The sequence below is a fragment of the Megalobrama amblycephala genome, linkage group LG7, assembly GCF_018812025.1.
Source record: "Megalobrama amblycephala isolate DHTTF-2021 linkage group LG7, ASM1881202v1, whole genome shotgun sequence".
Classification (NCBI taxonomy): Eukaryota; Metazoa; Chordata; class Actinopteri; order Cypriniformes; family Xenocyprididae; genus Megalobrama; species Megalobrama amblycephala.
The window spans coordinates 8,945,512-8,964,661 of record NC_063050.1 but is presented as its reverse complement, the minus strand read 5'-3'; the positions used below and the strand labels follow the sequence as shown (position 1 = coordinate 8,964,661).

Genomic DNA, 19,150 nt, shown 5'->3' with positions numbered 1-19,150 from the left:
ACTAGGAAAAATTCTCATCCAGCACCCGCACCATCAGCACCGGCGCCCCTCAGGGCTGTGTCCTCTCCCCACTGCTCTTCTCCCTCTACACCAATGACTGCATCTCTAAAGACCCCTCTGTCAAGCTCCTGAAGTTCGCAGATGACGCCACACTGATCGGCCTCATCCAGGACGGTGACGAGTATGCTTACAGACTGGAGGTTGAACAGCTGGCTGTCTGGTGCAGTCTTAACAACCTGGAGCTCAACACGCTCAAGACAGTGGAGATGATCGTGGACTTCAGGAGAAACCCCCCTGCTCTCCCCCCACTCACCATCATGAACAGCGCTGTGACTGCAGTGGAGTCATTCAGGTTCCTGGGCACCACCATCTCACAGGACCTGAAGTGGGACAACCACATTGAGTCCATTGTGAAAAAGGCCCAGCAGAGACTGTACTTCCTTCGCCAGCTGAGGAAGTTCAATCTGCCACAGGAGCTGCTGAAACAGTTTTACTCTGCCATCACTGAATCCGTCCTTTGCACTTCTATATCTGTCTGGTTCAGCTCAGCTACCAATTCTGACCTCAGAAGACTATGTCGGATAGTCTGGTCTGCTGAGCGAATCATTGGTACAACCCTTCCCACTCTTCAAGAACTGTCCTTATCCAGAGTGAGAAAAAGGGCAAAGAAAATCACTCTGGACCCCTCACATCCAGCACACTCCCTCTTTGAACTGTTGCCTTCTGGTCGACGCTACAGAGCTCTGAGCACCAGAACGACCAGACACAGGAACAGTTTCTTCCCTCAAGCAATCCATCTCATGAACACTTGACAAACACGGAACACACAACACTATTATACATTTACTTAATAACACATACTTATTTATATTTCAAATTTGCACACATCATAACTGTACATACAAATTGTCTATATTATATATGTGACCAGTCACGGAAAGTAGGGACACAAGTCGGTTCTGGGGCATTTTGAGTTATTCACAGATTCTGAAAGTGTAGTTTCCAAGCTTTCCAACGATGTGTAACACATGGAAATCTGATAATATTTGGAGAAGTTGTAGCCATTTGAAGGTAGGCACTTAAGAAAGCTCTATAGGGAGAAAAACGCCTCTAAAGTTGCAGTTCTCGCCTGTTCTCACCTGCTGGGAGTGACAATAGGGCTCATTTACATCTCATTTAGATAAGCCATACCCCCTGTAAAGCTCCCCCCTGTTAATGTGGGGACACATTTCAAGTGAGAGCAAGGTTACATCGTGTTACCTTGTAAAATACATTGTTACAGTTTTCATGTGTCAAACACAACTGTGCAAAAAGCTTTTTTTTTTTGCATTTATTTTTGGCCATATGACAGAGGTCTGATTCTATTTGTCATATTTCTGTTCTGCATAAAACTAAAGAATATTCGGTACATCCTATACTGTATTCTAAAATGATCTGATATTAACTTTTGCATGGATTTTATTGAAAAGAGCTTAGGCTCATGTAACCAGTCATTTCACAGTGTGTCTGTGAAACGCTGAGGTACCGTAGTAGTTTTGTGCGCGCGTGAACATCATGGCAACGTACAACACAAAGTAACTCACGTTGTAAACACTTAACGTAATGCGTAAATGCAAGTAACTAACGTAAATCAAGCATAGTCCACGAAGTGTTGGTGAAATAACACATTATTGGACCGGAGAGAATAATATGGAATTTCTTCCAGAAAACTTCTTGCACAAAATAAATTCAAGCACTTTCAAGGATCTGTATCTATGTATGTTTATTTTCAAAAACTTTTCAGGGCATGAGTATGAATCCAAGTATGTACCAAAAGTACCACTTTTACTTGGTAATAGCAGCATAAGACAAAGGTCTTTGTGACACAGTCCAATGATATTACATTCGCAGCCTCTTCTGTGTTGTGACCCTTGGCGCTGGGCATGTGATGTATCTTGCCTCGTCAGCACAGAATGGCCTGATTTTTTCATACAGATAGGTCTGCCTGTCAATGTTCAGTCCAGGTGGGGCCAGGACAGAAAGACCGTCGATAGAGGGCTGATCTGCTCCGTCGCGCAGTAGCTGATATTCGACAGGTTGTGCATCACAGTGAGTTTTTGCAAGCACCACACCTGGTCTCTTGGCATCAAAGCTGTGACAGAATAAGCACATACGACAATTTAAACATGGCAAAGTATTTTCTCATAAAATACTGTCATGTGTATGTTGTTACTATGTTATATTGTATGTACACAATGTGAAAGTTTCAATATAAGTACCTGAAGTGCTGATAACTCTTGATCTGTGGGAGTCTACGGAAGTGGTGAGTCAGATGCTGCTGCCAGTCGAAGGTCTGGACTAAAACTTTGCCCTCTGCCGTTCCAACAAGCTGTGGGATATTGAGGTGACTCACAGGAGAGCTGTTTTCCACAACCTGATGACAAAAAAGAGAAGAGAGGAAAAAAAAATCTTCAGTTAAATGTTTAATTGAAGCAGAACAGAAAACAGCACTGAAGTCATTAAAGCAAAGTAAAGTTAAAGTACCTCCGCGATGTCTGCCAAAGTGTTGACTCTTGTCTTCATGTAGGCTTGCTTGATGAGTCCAAAGCCACAGTCAGGGGAAAACTTGGTGTGGCCAGCAATAAGGAAGTGGATTTCAATTTTATCGTGAAGCTTGTGTCCAACCCGCCAGGCAAGGTACCAGAGCATGAAGTTGTTCTTGTTCTGCCCACTACAGTTGTCACAATGAAGATCCACCTCTGTTTCTCCAACTCCAAAGTTGCCGAAGAAATGATGCATGTAGCTGATGACTTCATTGCTTCCCTTAGTAGATGACATGCCTTCATCAATCAGGTAATTCACCTGTTTCTGCAGCCCTTCACAGGAAACACCAAATAGGCCACATTTCCGTGGGGTCAGGAAGTACATTGGTCCTGGCTGGAGAGGGTTTGAGGGAAAGTGTAACTGTTGGAGACAGAGAGAGAGAAGGAACTTGGATTAGATTAAATCAAATTTGTGTATATTCATAACTGTCTAATAAAGATAAAAATTACTATATTGATGCTATTCTGCATTCATCATTTATCTGCATTTATCAGGCTGCTTATTCTCATGCACCAAATCGCCCTTTAAGGGACATTAATAAAGTAAAGTAAATGTGTGTGAAGTATTACCTGCTGAGCAAAATCAAAACTGTAATGCATCCTAATCTTCTTGCTTGCTGGTAGGGACGGTCCAAAAGACAGGTTAGAGCCAGAGCAAATCTTTTTGCAGGCAGCAGTCATGTCGTTGTACACAGCCCTCTCTTTCTGCACAAGGGAAAGATGATCTTGTTGCTTCTTTACTGCTTCAGACTTTCTGTCATCTGGGAGGTTTGCACTTCGTATCAGCTGCTCATTATTGCTTTGGCACTGCCAGCAGAGATCTGTGCGTGGCCGGCAATTTTTGATGTGTGGGAGAAGTCGGTCCCACAGTGCTTTGAAGCTGGTTTTACAAACTGCACGCTCACCTGAAAAACAGATATGGCTTATGGTTAATTGTATTGTAATTGCTAATAGTGCTTCGCATTATTTCACATTATAAGCACTCAATTCTAAATCAATGTTTACACATACCAAGCTCCTTAGCAGACTTCACGTAGAGACGCCACACTGAGGCCTTGGACACATGAGTTGGCAGCAACTTCACATGCCAATCCTTATGCCCAGGCTGTCGGCCAGGCAGCATGATGGCATTGTCTTCTGCATAGTTTTTTATGAAGTCCACAACTCTGTTGATATCCTCAGGCCTGATGAACCTGGCTGGCGGACGTGGCAGTGAGTGCTTCTTCCTCAAACGTGGTCTTGCGCCATTCTCCTCATAGTGTTTGACTATATCAGCCAGGGTGTCTTTGCCAATGCTGAAAAAAGGAGAAAAAACAAGGAAAAAACGTTTAACATCATGCTAACAGGCATCTTGTCACCTATATCAGAATGCATTGTACAAATTATAGGTCAAATTATTGAGTCAAAGGATTTTAAAAAATCCTGTACATTAAACTCTTCATAAATACTTTTACTTTTGACTTATAACGCACATTTTGCGGCTACGGATACTTTTACTTTTACTTAAGTAGGAATTTAATCTGATACATTTACCATTACGTTAGAAAATCCTTGTTAAGAATGTAGCACTTCCTCCACCACTAGCTAAAATGATTAGCATCACATTCAATTCAAGAATGCTAACTGGCAGGTTTACGTGGGCTAAGCTCACGCTTCCCTTGGAGGGCGGGAAGAAACAAAAGAAACAAAAGCCGGCGTATCCGATTCCAGTATGGAAATACACACAGACAATGACACGCCCCTACTGCGAGATAGAATCCCAGAAAAACAAACCGATTTCAACCTCAAAATGTATGCTTTTAAATAAACCAATACTGCTATCTCAAACACGGAGAGGCTTCTTCGTGATCTCAACTAACAGATTCTGCAAAAAAACGAAAATCACCAATTTTGAAAAAAAACGCTTCTTTCTCATTTTGCTCGATAGTTGTGCTGCCGACTTGTGTCCCTGGTTTTCGTGACGGGTCACATATTGTTTTTTGCACTTTGTCTATCTTATATATGTGTATATTATTCTTCTATTCTTTATATTATCTGTCTTGTCTTGTCACTGTTACTCTGTTGCACTGTGGAGCTTCTGTCACTAAAACAAATCCCTAGTATGTGTAAACATACCTGGCAATAAAGCTCTTTCTGATTCTGATATCTGTTTTCTGTTTCAGACCCTCCAAAGAGTGTCTCAGTGTCCATCAGTCCATCTGGTGAAATAGTGTCAGGAGATTCAGTGACTCTGAACTGCAGCAGTGATTCAAACCCTCCTGCAGAAATCAGCTGGTTTAAAGGAGGAAAGTTTGTAGGATCTGCAAGAATCTTCAACATCTCAAAGATCAGCTCAGATGACAGTGGAGAATACAAGTGCAGATCCAAAAATCAACATGGAGAGAAATACTCTGATGCTGTGACTTTAAATGTCATGTGTGAGTTAATGATGGTTCAGTAACTGTGACCTTTAAACAAAGTTTGTAATATGACATTTATTGAGCTTTCTGTTTTAGATCCTCCCAGAAGCGTCTCAGTGTTCATAACTGGATCTGGTGAAATAGTGTCAGGAGATACAGTGACTCTGATCTGCAGCAGTGATTCAAACCCTCCTGCTCTGAACTTCAGCTGGTTTAAAGGAGGAATGTTTGTAGGATCTGGAAGAATCTTCAACATCTCAAAGATCAGCTCTGATGACAGTGGAGAATACAAGTGCAGATCCAAAAATCAACATGGAGAGAAATACTCTGATGCTGTGACTTTAAACATCATGTGTGAGTTAATAATGCTTCAACAAACAAACTGGTGGATTAACAATCCCACAATATGAATATAGTTTCTTTTGTCTGTTTTAGATCCTCCCAGGAATGTCTCGGTGTTGATAAACAGATCTGGTGAAATAGTGTCAGGAGATTCAGTGACTCTGATCTGCAGCAGTGATTCAAACCCTCCTGCTCTGAACTTCAGCTGGTTTAAAGGAGGAATGTTTGTAGGATCTGGAAGAATCTTCAACATCTCAAAGATCAGCTCTGATGACAGTGGAGAATACAAGTGCAGATCCAAAAATCAACATGGAGAGAAATACTCTGATGCTGTGACTTTAAACATCATGTGTGAGTTAATAATGCTTCAACAAACAAACTGGTGGATTAACAATCCCACAATATGAATATAGTTTCTTTTGTCTGTTTTAGATCCTCCCAGGAATGTCTCGGTGTTGATAAACAGATCTGGTGAAATAGTGTCAGGAGATTCAGTGACTCTGATCTGCAGCAGTGATTCAAACCCTCCTGCAGAAATCAGCTGGTTTAAAGGAGGAATGTTTGTAGGATCTGGAAGAATCTTCAACATCTCAAAGATCAGCTCTGATGACAGTGGAGAATATCAGTGCAATTCCAGAAATCAACATGGAGAGAAATACTCCGCTGTGAATTTAACCATAATGTGTGAGTTAAAGTTGGTTTAGTAACTGTGACATGAAATCCAATAAACATTTTCTTTTATGTCAGATTTATTGTGATAAACTTAATGATATCTGTTTTCTGTTTCAGACCCTCCAAAGAGCGTCTTGGTGTCCATCAGTCCATCTGGTGAAATAGTGTCAGGAGATTCAGTGACTCTGAACTGCAGCAGTGATTCAAACCCTCCTGCAGAAATCAGCTGGTTTAAAGGAGGAACGTTTGTAGGATCTGGAAGAATCTACAGCATCTCAAAGATCAGCTCTGATGACAATGGAGAATACAAGTGCAGATCCATCAATGAACATGGAGAGAAATACTCTGATGCTGTGACTTTAAACGTCATGTGTGAGTTAAAGTTGGTTTAGTAACTGTGACATGAAATCCCATAAACAAATTTTGTGATGTCAGATTTATTGTGATAAACTTAATGATAACGATGGCGATGAATGATGGCGCCGTGCATGGCAGCCACAGTGCTTAGCTCTCCAGTGTTTGTGCTGTTTTTGTTTTTCCTGTTTTTTGTTTTTCAAATACGATCAGTTTTACCAGGGATGAACTGCTGAACATTCCGCAGTACACACCATAGACGTTTTGTTGAATGTTGTCGGTGGAGCGGCAGCACTGTTCAGACTCTTCAGGGCACGCAGACGGGGAAAGCGTGCCGGCGCCCTCGTGAAGCTCAGACAGCGTGCAGTAAGAATGCCGCTGCCTAGCATCCATCTGGCGAATCTCCGCTCTCTACTCAACAAAACGGACGAAGAGATTAGAGTGGCAAAGAGGAATTATTCCAATAAGCTTCGGAATCAGTTCTCTTCTAATGACACGGCTTCAGTGTGGAAAGGTCTGAAAGTCATCACCAACTACAAGACACCATCCCCAAGCACTGTGGTGAATCAACAACTGGCAGACGATCTGAACGACTTTTATTGCAGGTTTGAAAAAAACACCATTAACACCCCCAACAACCCCCCTCTCCCCCACACCTGCAATTCAGTTCAGTGAAGATGACGTGCGCCAGGTCTTCAGAAAGAACAAGAGAAGAAAGGCACCAGGCCCAGACAGCGTTTCACCAGCTTGTCTGAAAACCTGCACTGACCAGCTGGCCCCCATCTTCACACAGATCTTCAACAGATCACTGGAGCTGTGCGAAGTCCCCTCCTGCTTCAAACGCTCCACCATCATCCCCGTCCCAAATAAACTCAAAATTACTGGACTTACCCAGACAGCAACACAGTGTGGCCCAGATCCGGCCCACATCTGGTACATGTAGAATACACGCGGACCAGATATGGGCCGGATCTGGGCCGCCACTATGTTGCTGCCAGGGTAATGACTACAGACCTGTGGCTCTAATGTCTATGGCCATGAAATCATTTGAAAGACTGGTTTTGGCTTATCTGAAGGACATCACTGGACCCCCTGCAGTTTGCTTACCGAGCAAACAGATCTGTGAATGATGCAGTCAGTATGGGTCTGCATTATGTTCTGCAGCATCTGGACAGACCAGGGCCTTATGTGAGGATCTTGTTTGTGGACTTCAGCTCTGCTTTTAACACCATCATCCCATCACTCCTCCAGCCCAAATTAACTCTCCGTGCCCATCTCTGTCTGTCTGTGGATCACCAGCTTTCTGACAGACAGGCAGCAGCTAGTGAGACTAGGAAAAATTCTCATCCAGCACCCGCACCATCAGCACCGCTGCCCCTCAGGGCTGTGTCCTCTCCCCACTGCTCTTCTCCCTCTACACCAATGACTGCATCTCTAAAGACCCCTCTGTCAAGCTCCTGAAGTTCGCAGATGACGCCACACTGATCGGCCTCATCCAGGACGGTGACGAGTATGCTTACAGACTGGAGGTTGAACAGCTGGCTGTCTGGTGCAGTCTTAACAACCTGGAGCTCAACACGCTCAAGACAGTGGAGATGATCGTGGACTTCAGGAGAAACCCCCTTGCTCTCCCCCCACTCACCATCATGAACAGCGCTGTGACTGCAGTGGAGTCATTCAGGTTCCTGGGCACCACCATCTCACAGGACCTGAAGTGGGACAACCACATTGAGTCCATTGTGAAAAAGGCCCAGCAGAGACTGTACTTCCTTCGCCAGCTGAGGAAGTTCAATCTGCCACAGGAGCTGCTGAAACAGTTTTACTCTGCCATCACTGAATCCGTCCTTTGCACTTCTATATCTGTCTGGTTCAGCTCAGCTACCAATTCTGACCTCAGAAGACTATGTCGGATAGTCTGGTCTGCTGAGCGAATCATTGGTACAACCCTTCCCACTCTCCAAGAACTGTCCTTATCCAGAGTGAGAAAAAGGGCAAAGAAAATCACTCTGGACCCCTCACATCCAACACACTCCCTCTTTGAACTGTTGCCTTCTGGTCGACGCTAAAGAGCTCTGAGCACCAGAACGACCAGACACAGGAACAGTTTCTTCCCTCAAGCAATCCATCTCATGAACACTTGACAAACACGGAACACACAACACTATTATACATTTACTTAATAACACATACTTATTTATATTTCAAATTTGCACACATCATAACTGTACATACAAATTGTTTATATTATATATTGTTTTTTGCACTTTGTCTATCTTATATATGTGTATATTATTATATTCTTTATATTATCTGTCTTGTCTTGTCACTGTTACTCTGTTGCACTGTGGAGCTTCTGTCACTAAAACAAATCCCTAGTATGTGTAAACATACCTGGCAATAAAGCTCTTTCTGATTCTGATATCTGTTTTCTGTTTCAGACCCTCCAAAGAGTGTCTCAGTGTCCATCAGTCCATCTGGTGAAATAGTGTCAGGAGATTCAGTGACTCTGAACTGCAGCAGTGATTCAAACCCTCCTGCTCTGAACTTCAGCTGGTTTAAGGAGAATGAAAGCTCAGCTGTTGGATCTGGACAGAGTTTCCGTGCACTACAGAGTGGACGCTTCTACTGTCAGGCTCACAATCAACATGGATCTCAGAGATCAGACGCTGTAACTGTGACTGTTAAAGGTAGAGCAGCTCATACACTTACATTACTCTTTCTAAAGTGAAGAAAATGAATCTGTTCAGATGTTTTACTCTTTTGTAGGACATCTTGTGATATTATACATATCCATTGGAGTGGTTTGTGGAGCTGCAGTGATCATCATGATGCTGGTTTGGTAAGATATGTGTCTGTGGATTTCATCACATTAAAAATGGTGTCACGTCAGAAATGTTATTGGTTCAAAATCATAATTTGTAAACATCACATAAGTTCAGATTGGTTGTAATTGTGTCAAATCATTGTTTTTAAAGGGGAATCAAGTGGATGAAAAATAGAAATGACACACAGGAGTCTCAGGTGAGAACAATTGATTTGGTTATTAGTAGTTTACTGATCAGGTAAATTAATTTTTAACTAAAAGTGAAACTTTAAATGTAATTGTGACTTTATATAGTGAGTTGTTGATATATATATATATATATATATATATATATATATATATATATATATATATATATATATATCTTTTTTTTTTTCTCTGTATTCTGTTTTTTTTTTTCTTTTAATGGCACAGATGGTTCATTCCAGACCTCATCATGATGATGTTGAATTGAGTGAATCTGTGTTTGAGAATCCAACGGTAAATGTTTTAACTTAGAATTTCTTACAGTTTTACCCAAAAAGGATTAAACGCTCCTCAATGTCAGTGTGAAAATATCAAATGTCTTTTGATTAAGTATATGGAAATTTAAATAACACACTCCTGTTTTTAATTTGTCTCTTCATTCATAAAGGCTGATCAACTTGATGTAAACCTGAACTGAACTCGTCTGTGTATGAAAATCTTCCAGTAAGTAAGAAAACCTACAAGACAGAGAAAAACCCAAACTATTATTCTTTCATCATGACTGATGTTCTTGATGCTTTTATTTAAATATAATTATCAATGTTCTTTCTTTCTTTCTTTCTTTCTTTCTTTCTTTCTTTCTTTCTTTTTTCTTTATCAGCATAACAACAAGAGGCTATAATGTTTTGAACACAGCAAATAAATTACAGCCTTTATGCATCTCTTTGTGGGCGGAGCCCTGAATGATTGACAGGAGAGCCGTGATGACACGTGACTGAAGTAATTTGGTATCATTTTATAGATGGATGGGCAAAAATGGTAAATGGTTAATGAATTGATGTAAAAGTGTGTGATCACCGAAGTGTGTTTTTCTTTATGCTTTGTATCACGTATAAAGCTTACTTCATTTAGATTATTAATGTTTTTAACCTTAAATATTGTTTCAAATAAAATGCAGAAAAAAAATGTTAGGAAGAATATGTTTTGCTTCGTTTGTCCTTGATCTCTTATCCTGTTTTTTTTAAGTCCTTCTTTTGCTGTTTTTAATTTGTTGTAGTCACGCACACCTTTAAGGAGTATCTTGTCATTTCCTATAAGAGCCACACTGTTCTTTTCAAGCCTATAAGCAGTTATTGATGCCTTAATGCTTCTTTGATATGGATGATGAGACCATACATGAATTTAGCTTTCCTTTGTTTTCAGTTGACCTAATGCCCTGCTATATATGAGTTACAGCGAGCTCAATAAACTTTGACTTTGAGTGAACAGCACTTCTCGTGTTTGTGTCATTCTTGGTCCCCGGTACCGGTGCTCAACTCTGCTCTGCATTATATTGATTTGGTATTAGAGGTCCATAATGTTTATTCAACAATCATGCTCTCGTTGTACAATCCACACTTTTCTGTCATTCAGTACATCAGAATAACCAACGTGATCTCATGAGAATATGTATTTTTACGGAAAGTGTGGTTCTACCACATGTACATTTACTTGCGTTTTCATACACACAAAAACATACAATATTGACACATTTATAGCACTAAAACTTAAAAATAATTATGTATGAACAGCAATAAAACGTACTTAATTTACATATCCAAGTGTGAATGTGTATGCATTCCCATTAATATTAAAATCATGGCATTAATGTTTTAATTCTGTTGTATTCAATTGTCATATCAATACATGTTTTTAGTCAAATTTATTGAATGCAGTTTACTCATCTACTTAATATGAAATAACATTTCTGTTTGTGACTTGTGCTGCAAACTCATTTCGGAGGATTACATAATGTTAAACAAGACTACACTTTGAAACACTTTGAAATTTCTGTAATTGTTTAACCATTTTGTAATATTTAGTTTATTTGTTGTGTGACACAGAAGGCGTTCTCTCCAATGCAGCAACTGACAATACAACCATAAGATACACCAAAACACAACATAAACTCACAAATCACATCAATTTTATTTGTTCGCTATTCTCCAAATCTTTACAATCCATATGATTGTAAGGAACAGATCCAAATTTAGCCCTTTATCCAGCGATCTTCATCTTCATTCTCAGCAGCGACCGTCACAGTCAAAGATCATGGTCGTTATGATTTAAATTTGAAAGTTTGTTTGTTATTCTTTTATTTATAACAGTACATAGTTTTAAGAAATTGTTATGGGTAGGTTTAGGGGTATGTGTAGGATTAGCAGCTCAAAATATCGTTTTAATGTTATATTTTTACTAAAATTGTCATTTTCCTCCTCATTTCTGTCCATTATGTTTTATTCTTTTAACATTCTGTATGAAATGGGTATGTTTATGTTCGGCAGGGGGTTTATGGATCTTAAATTTATCTGCAAAACGATAAAACTATGCATATATCTTTATGACATGAAAGATTCGTAAATATTATACGTTTTTTCGCTGTAAAAAAAGTTAGTATTTTTATATTTTAGTGCTATAAATACATCAATATTGTACATTCCAGCACCTTTCTAAACGTAGGCTTCAAAAATGTATGTTTTTTGACTTTGAAAGCTACATATTTATACCTACGTATTAACAATGAGACCAGGCTAGAATAGCAGCATAAGAGATTAAAGAGCATTGCATTTAGAGATTGATAGAGAAAAACAAACGATCTAGTCAGATTATTAATATGATTATAAATACTTCACAATATTACACTAGCAATCTTAGTGTTGTTTGGAACAACAACTTTTCAATAAAAAAAAGTCCTTAACAGCAACTTACGTTTCAACATGAAGTTAGTTTGTATTCCTTATTTGACAACAAAAACAATTCCAACTGAAGTTACTTCATAAGTGACCTACTGAAACAGGCTGAAAGCCAGACTGGGATAATAGGTGGAGCAGAGCAACAGACATTCCCTTCCCATGTAACTACTGGTCGCTCGAGCGACTCAAGGGCTGCAGAGAGCTCTGGAATGGATTCATGGGCTGGAGCGGGCTCTGGAATGGAGTCATGGGCTGGAGAGGGCTCTGGAATGGATTCATGGGCTGGAGAGGGCTCTGGAATGGATTCATGGGCTGGAAGCGGGCTCTGGAATGGATTCATGGGCTGGAGCGGGCTCTGGAATGGATTCATGGGCTGGAGCGGGCTCTGGAATGGATTCATGGGCTGGAGCGGGCTCTGGAATGGATTCATGGGCTGGAGCGGGCTCTGGAATGGATTCATGGGCTGGAGCGGGCTCTGGAATGGATTCATGGGCTGGAGCGGGCTCTGGAATGGAGTCATGGGCTGGAGCGGGCTCTGGAGGGCTCTGGAATGGATTCATGGGCTGGAGCGGGCTCTGGAATGGATTCATGGGCTGGAGCGGGCTCAGGGACTGGAGCCAATGTATATGCAGCCCACACACATCTTGGCTGAGGGCTCAGGCGTGGCGGCCATGACGGGACGAGGCTCTGGAATGGATTCATGGGCATCTTGGGACAAGACTTTGAGATGGAGGATACTGAGGAAGCGACTTCCACAGTAAAAACAGAGCCACTCAGTTGCAATGCCAGATCTATATTTGTCCAACTGAGATCATGAAATAGCATGAGGGAACTGAGTGGATCAGACACCCCCCCCCCCCCCCCCTCAAAAAAATATCATAAGACACACCTCGTCAAATGCACACACACACTTTAATAACAAAAGACAAAAAATAAAGACACTCTAAACCTGGAAACTGGCAAATAGTCCACAAAAAGAAATAGAAACATAATCCAAAGACCACAAAGGAAGGAACAAGACATCCATGAGAAATAAATACAATAAATACAACTCATGACCCACAACTAAAACACAAGAGCTTAAATAGGCAAACTAAAACCAGTAAATGATCAACAGTTGGGAGAAAATAAACCATAATGAGTCCAGGCACAGGATTGTGGGGAATGTAGTTCATAATGGGAAGAACAAAGTCAGAAGGAGTGCCCTCTGGAGGAACTCATGGGCACTCCAGCTGGTGAACGTGACACTTATCAACACACAAAAGAGGAAGTGAGACTAAGGGTTTTAGTAAGTACGATCTTATACAGTCAAATTCATTAAATTAATTTAAAAAGGATCAAGGCTGCATTTGTTCACTCAACAGAAACTGTGAAGAAATAAAAGTTTAACTGCATTTGTGAAAATCACAAACATCTTAAAGAAACGCTTTGAAAATGTTTGAAAAACTTTGCATGTTCTTGTCTCTGTTCACTTCCTCTTTCTTTCTTCGTTTGGCTAATTCTCACGCTCTGAAGGATGCTGCTTTATTTGTTTTGTCCATTTTATGATGATCTATTTTCTTATCATACAAAAAGTTTTTTTTTTAATAGTTTTAATTAAAGCTGGTTTTGAAGCAGCAAGTGAGGGTAAAATGTACTTGAAAAGAGGAAGATAAAGAGTTTGTCATCAAGAGAAATCATCCTGTTCTCACTGTATTGTTTCATCACTGAAAAACGGTACGATTTCTTTTAATTTGTTCACTGTACTTATTAAATTGCATTTTCATAGAGAAAAAAAAAGCTGTTGTTTATTTAAATATGACCTATATTTTATATGGGAAATAATAAATTATGGGTGAATCGCTCCAAAAATGTTCAAGTCATGTTTTACCTGAGAATCAAATGAAAAAAAGTATACAATATATTTGCATAAAACCATTGAGATTTTACTGTCATGAAAATAACCTTGATGAATTTCATGAGATTCACCTTCACAGAAGCTAAAATAAGTGTCTGTATATTGATTGTGATGTCAGTCAGAATGGCTCCTCCTCTTCCTCTGATCTTTCTGCTCATGATTTTGGGTAAGTCAGGACCTATTTCTGCTTTTCAACATCCTCCAGCACTGCAGACTCATCAGTGATAATGAGCTGCACTTATACATACCCTACTGGACATCAGATCATGAAAGTGTTCTGGACCAAAGGCTCATTACAAGAGGGAAAAGAGCCTCCAGATCTGTCTGAGGACACTGAATACAGTCAGAGGCTTCAGTATCTGGGAGATAAACAGCAGAACTGCACCATCAGACTGAGTCATGTGACACTGAAGGATTCACACATGTACTGTTTCAGTAACTAGTTTTGTTTTCTTTTTTCTCCTGGTTCTCATGTTTTCTTCTATCTCTCTTCCATTAAGGCTGTTGATCCATGCACCAACGCTCCTAAAATGAACATCCCTCTGTATGAGAATGTTACAGTTTATGAGAATGTTACTGTAAGTGTCCAGCTCTTCTCATTGAGAGTCAATAGAGATTAATCTTGTGCTATTAAATGTCCCACTCTGTCTTTCTTCTCTCGACATCACTGCAGACTATGATATGTGCCTTTAAACATTTCAAAATGGTTATCTTTGTAAATCTTTGTAAATGGGTCTCATTTGTGTCTCATTTTTGTCTCAGACTAACAGGAATATGCTGTAGTGACGATGGCATTTTACAGTCCTTTATGTGACTGTGTGGGTGGAGCCTGGATGATTGACAGGAGTGTCTGATGAAGATTTACTGGAGTATTTTGAGAAGATTGAGGAAAATCAAATTTAAATCAAAGACTTGGCCAGCAAACAACATTGTCATGAAAATATATTGTTGCTTGACTTGTTTGATTATAAAGGCTTACAGTTAATGCTAATAGTTTATCAATTAGATTGTTGTTGTTTGTGTCACTGTAAACATCTTTATGATCAGTGTAGGAATACAAATCTTCTAGTAAATACACTATTTAACATTGAACATTTTAAATTAATCTTTCATTCAATAAATTAGTGCCTCAATGCTAGTAGTCTTAGTTGACTCATCCATGGATCATTTCAATGCTCACTTTTCACAGTTGTTTCTGATGCTTAAATAGTGTTAAAACAACATTTATTTCAGGTTTTTCCAGCCAATGCACATGTGCAGCCCTGAACGCACATCTGAGAACTGTTTCTATGGAAATCAGTGATGATTGCCAAATTGTAACTTTTATTTAGAAGGCGGGACTTCCATTACTAGAGCCGCCATATTGTGGCATGTGATAAAAGGCCTCAAGCTTTACTCTGACAGGACTGATTTCCTCTTCCTCATGGGTGTGACGTCCCTCAGTGTCTCTCCATCGCTTATGAAGGTCACATGATCACACTGTGATGCTGCTGTCAAAAGTTCATGCGTTTGGTTTTCACACTTACTGTGCTAAAGAGGAAACTGTGTTTGTGACCCTGTTTAAAAACATATGATGCATTCGAAGAACAAAGCCACTGGCAGAATTAAAAAGCTTCTCTCATAAAACTTTCAGACATTTAGATGAATCAATTCTGCTTCATCAGCATGATTTAAGTGCTTTGTTTAATTTCCAGATGGCTAGTAATCAATCAGTGAATTGGAGGTTTTTCAAATGCACAGTTGGAGATGCTGGTGAATGAAATATGTTTTTTACATCACTGCTACTGCAATACCTTCCAGTGTTTTACAATCCCGCCTCCATCAGTTCCCATTCCAGGATAGTTGGGCTGAATATGCAAACTAAAGTATATTCAAGCTATTAATTACTCTGTCTCTCAAGAACAGATTCCTTGTCATCACTGTCTGTATGATTGAATATAGATATTACCAAGTTTGAAAACATTATTACATGAGCATCTTTATGGACTTGATTTAAAGTTTCTCTCAGTTTTAAATTGTATGCCTTTAGTCTAATGTTCATCAGCTAAAACTCTTCTTCTGTTTTATCAGCAACTATAGTTGAGGTGTCAAAAGCTCAAATTAAAATATAATGTGTTAATCACGTGTCATTCAGTGTGAAAACATCAATACTGGTTTCCATCCCTGATCATTTGTGGTGCTGTCTCTGGTCACGGGTGTTGATGAAACGGGTAAGAGCTTGATTTTATAAACGTTCTGTCAAATATCTTAAGTGTGTGGGATTTATGTGAGATTTTAATGATTTCTGTGTGCATTAAGCAAAGAACTAGTGCTTATTTCTCTTTTGGTTTGTCTCTTTTTGAAGGTCGTAGTTCACTATTAGCTAATCAGTAACTACTGTTTTTTTCATTCCTCCCAGAGAACTACTAAGAACTGCTATATACAGGTTCATAATTAATGTGAATAATGCATAATGTATAATTCATTCTAAAGAAAAGATCATGGCAACCCACTAGTAATGACTGAAGTGTTACCAAATCATTCAGATGGAATTACTGTACAAAACTGTACAAAAATGTACAGAAAAATCGTGTCTATAGTTTTATACATGTAGACGTTTTAAGTTATACATTAGTACACCTATAATTAAAAAGAATAATATTAGTTAGCTACTATTATTCTTTTTAATTATAGGTCTATAATAGTCTCTTATTGGCCTGTTCAGCTAAGCCAGCCATGGAACAAAGAAAACAAGAAAATGAATATTTTACAGACACAACATATTCAATTTTAATATATTATTAGTTAATTGCATTTAGTATATTTTATTTTCAATAAAGCATTTGCAATGGGTTTGTAAAAGGTGTTTTTACTGCATTTACACTGTTCTGATCAGGATTCGAACCCAGGGCAACAGCATGCCACTCAAGATCACTATCCACTCCCCCACACACTTTTTTTGTTTGGCATAAACAGCATGTAGGTTATAATTTGTCGAAGTTTTGCCCTGTCCAAATAGCCACACTTGCGGTCTTTGCACTTGACCACTTGTCTGCTTACATGACATATTTCCTGTATTTGGCTCAAGTGTTCAAGTAGGTGTGAATATTGCAAGTGTGTGTAGAGCTTTTGATTACTCTATGGGACACACTTATAGTGTTGCAAAAAAATGCAAGCGTTTACAGCTTCTGCTTTTTTTTAATTATTATTTTCAATACTTTGCATTTTAGAATACACATCTGTTCAGTCGCTATGTAATTAATAGAAGACACAATTTTAAAATGATGGTGCTTCTTTAAGTGATAAAAATCTGTCAAATTATGTGAAAAATACACACAGCCTACTCATTTTTGCATCAATAAAATGTGCAACACTTTATATTTTACTACCAAATAATATGTAATATATAATTAATTTAACTTACAGTTTACCTTGACATCTCGTGATTTTGGGGCATATGAGTTCCCGAACATAATGCATGATGGGATACGCTTAGCCTCGATTACCGCTCTGAAGCGGTATTCAAGCCAGTGTGGGTTTAGTGTGCATTAAAGGGTCATGAAACCCCAGAACACATTTTTTGAGCTGTGAACAGATATGTATAGGATGCACATCATTGAAAACACTAAAGGTACTCATTAATTTTATGTAAAAGTTAAAATTTGTTATTTTTGCATTTTTCAGAGCGATTTCTAACTTCCAGTTTGAAAAGCAAAGTCGGAGCAACGTCACAAAATCTGACGTCATCACTGTTATGCTATACACGCGGAGCGCGCATATGATCGGTTTCAACACGGAGCTCCGCGTTGTGTTTAACAACACTAGCCACGTGGATCATAGCTCATACAGAATAAAGTATCCGTGTTTAAAGTTTTTATTTCACACATTCTCCTGCACCAAACATTAACCAGCACGATGTAGTTTTGCACACATATTTCATCAAGTCTTCTTCAAATGAAATATATGTGCAAACTGGACACTGATACAGTGGTGTAGCCTATCTGAACACGACGACGTGATTATTCTAATAGACAAAAGACTGATTTTGAGAGTGCAGTGCTCGTAAACATAATCAAAGTAGCCTATTATTAGACCTATTAAATATTCTTTCGCATTTCTCCCTTGTGCTTGGGAGTTTGTTGACAATTTCTCCATGCTCATATATTAATATTCATTATTCTGTATAATGAGTGTGTTCTATGTCTGTGCTTCATTGGTTGTTCTCTCCACTATTCCCCCCCCTCTACACTCCCACTTTTCCAGAGTTTTACACGCCCATTTTAACAGACTTTTTTGAGCTTTGAGGTGTGAACGACCAGGGTAAAACAGGGGGGTTTCATGACCCTCTAAGAGCACTCTACTTGGGCATTTTTTAAACATGGGACAGCCTTGTGCACTTACTTCCTGTCGCGTGCACACGCTCTTAAGTGGCCAAGATCGCAAGTGTGGGTATTTGGACAGGGCATTTGTCTGAATCGTTGTCAATGTTTTTTCAGAGCAACATGTGCAAGTGACCACTAGGTGTCACCATTGAGACGGGTGTCAGATTGTTTCGAAGCCTCGACACAATAGAGAATGAGAATGTTGCGTCACAGCGCTTTGACTCGTGTTGCATTTCGGGAAGGCGTCGCCATATTAGCAGGATATGCTAAGCGTTGCCATGGTTACTTTGACAGTGAGACGGTCAGACCGAGAGAAATAGTGTGATATTTGTTTGCAATTTTGCGATACGCCGCAGTTTCATGTAATGAAATGGATAATGACGAAGTGAAAGGAAAGTGGCTTTATCGGGAGAGACTAAATAACACCGCCGAGCGTTACCAAGGGACCTTCTAAAACGCTTAATGGGGCTTAATGTACTAAGAAAGACAGTGATATTAACAGACCAAACTCAGTAAACATTATACTAATAAAGTAAAGTTGAGCCCATAATGTGAACGCAACATGTTTATTCACGAGCGTTTTCGTCACATAGAAAACTGTTGAGAAACGTTGCTTAATGTAGCCTACTAGTGATATTAAAAAAAAAAATAAAAAATTCGGCACAAACCAATTTTTCTGTGCTTTATTAGTATAGTGTTTACTAAGTTTGGTATTTTAATGGCACTGTCTTTTTCTTTATGGGAGGAAAACATGTGTATTTAAATGTGTTGCGTTCATATTCTAGGCTCATCTGTCAGTAG

At 39.4% G+C, this 19,150-nt stretch overlaps 2 protein-coding genes and 1 long non-coding RNA gene across 4 annotated transcripts in view; all 3 read left to right on the top strand.

The window, feature by feature from the left end:
* The window catches only part of LOC125271224 (B-cell receptor CD22-like), a 1,156,500-nt gene that overhangs the window by 151,320 nt on the left and 986,030 nt on the right, over positions 1-19,150 (top strand). The gene's annotated exons all lie outside the window — the stretch shown is intronic.
* The window catches only part of LOC125271198 (hemicentin-1-like), a 987,774-nt gene that overhangs the window by 2,291 nt on the left and 966,333 nt on the right, over positions 1-19,150 (top strand). For both annotated transcript variants that reach the window (XM_048195196.1, XM_048195197.1), the window contains exons 4-8: positions 4,745-4,999; positions 5,078-5,335; positions 5,417-5,674; positions 5,756-6,007; positions 6,113-6,367. In XM_048195196.1, the coding sequence (XP_048051153.1) occupies positions 4,745-4,999; positions 5,078-5,335; positions 5,417-5,674; positions 5,756-6,007; positions 6,113-6,367 (1,278 nt within the window). The remainder of the gene's footprint in view (positions 1-4,744; positions 5,000-5,077; positions 5,336-5,416; positions 5,675-5,755; positions 6,008-6,112; positions 6,368-19,150) is intronic.
* LOC125271334 lies at positions 9,563-10,630 on the top strand. Its single transcript, XR_007185572.1, has 3 exons — positions 9,563-9,653; positions 9,808-9,863; positions 10,021-10,630. It is a non-coding gene; the product is annotated as an uncharacterized LOC125271334 (long non-coding RNA).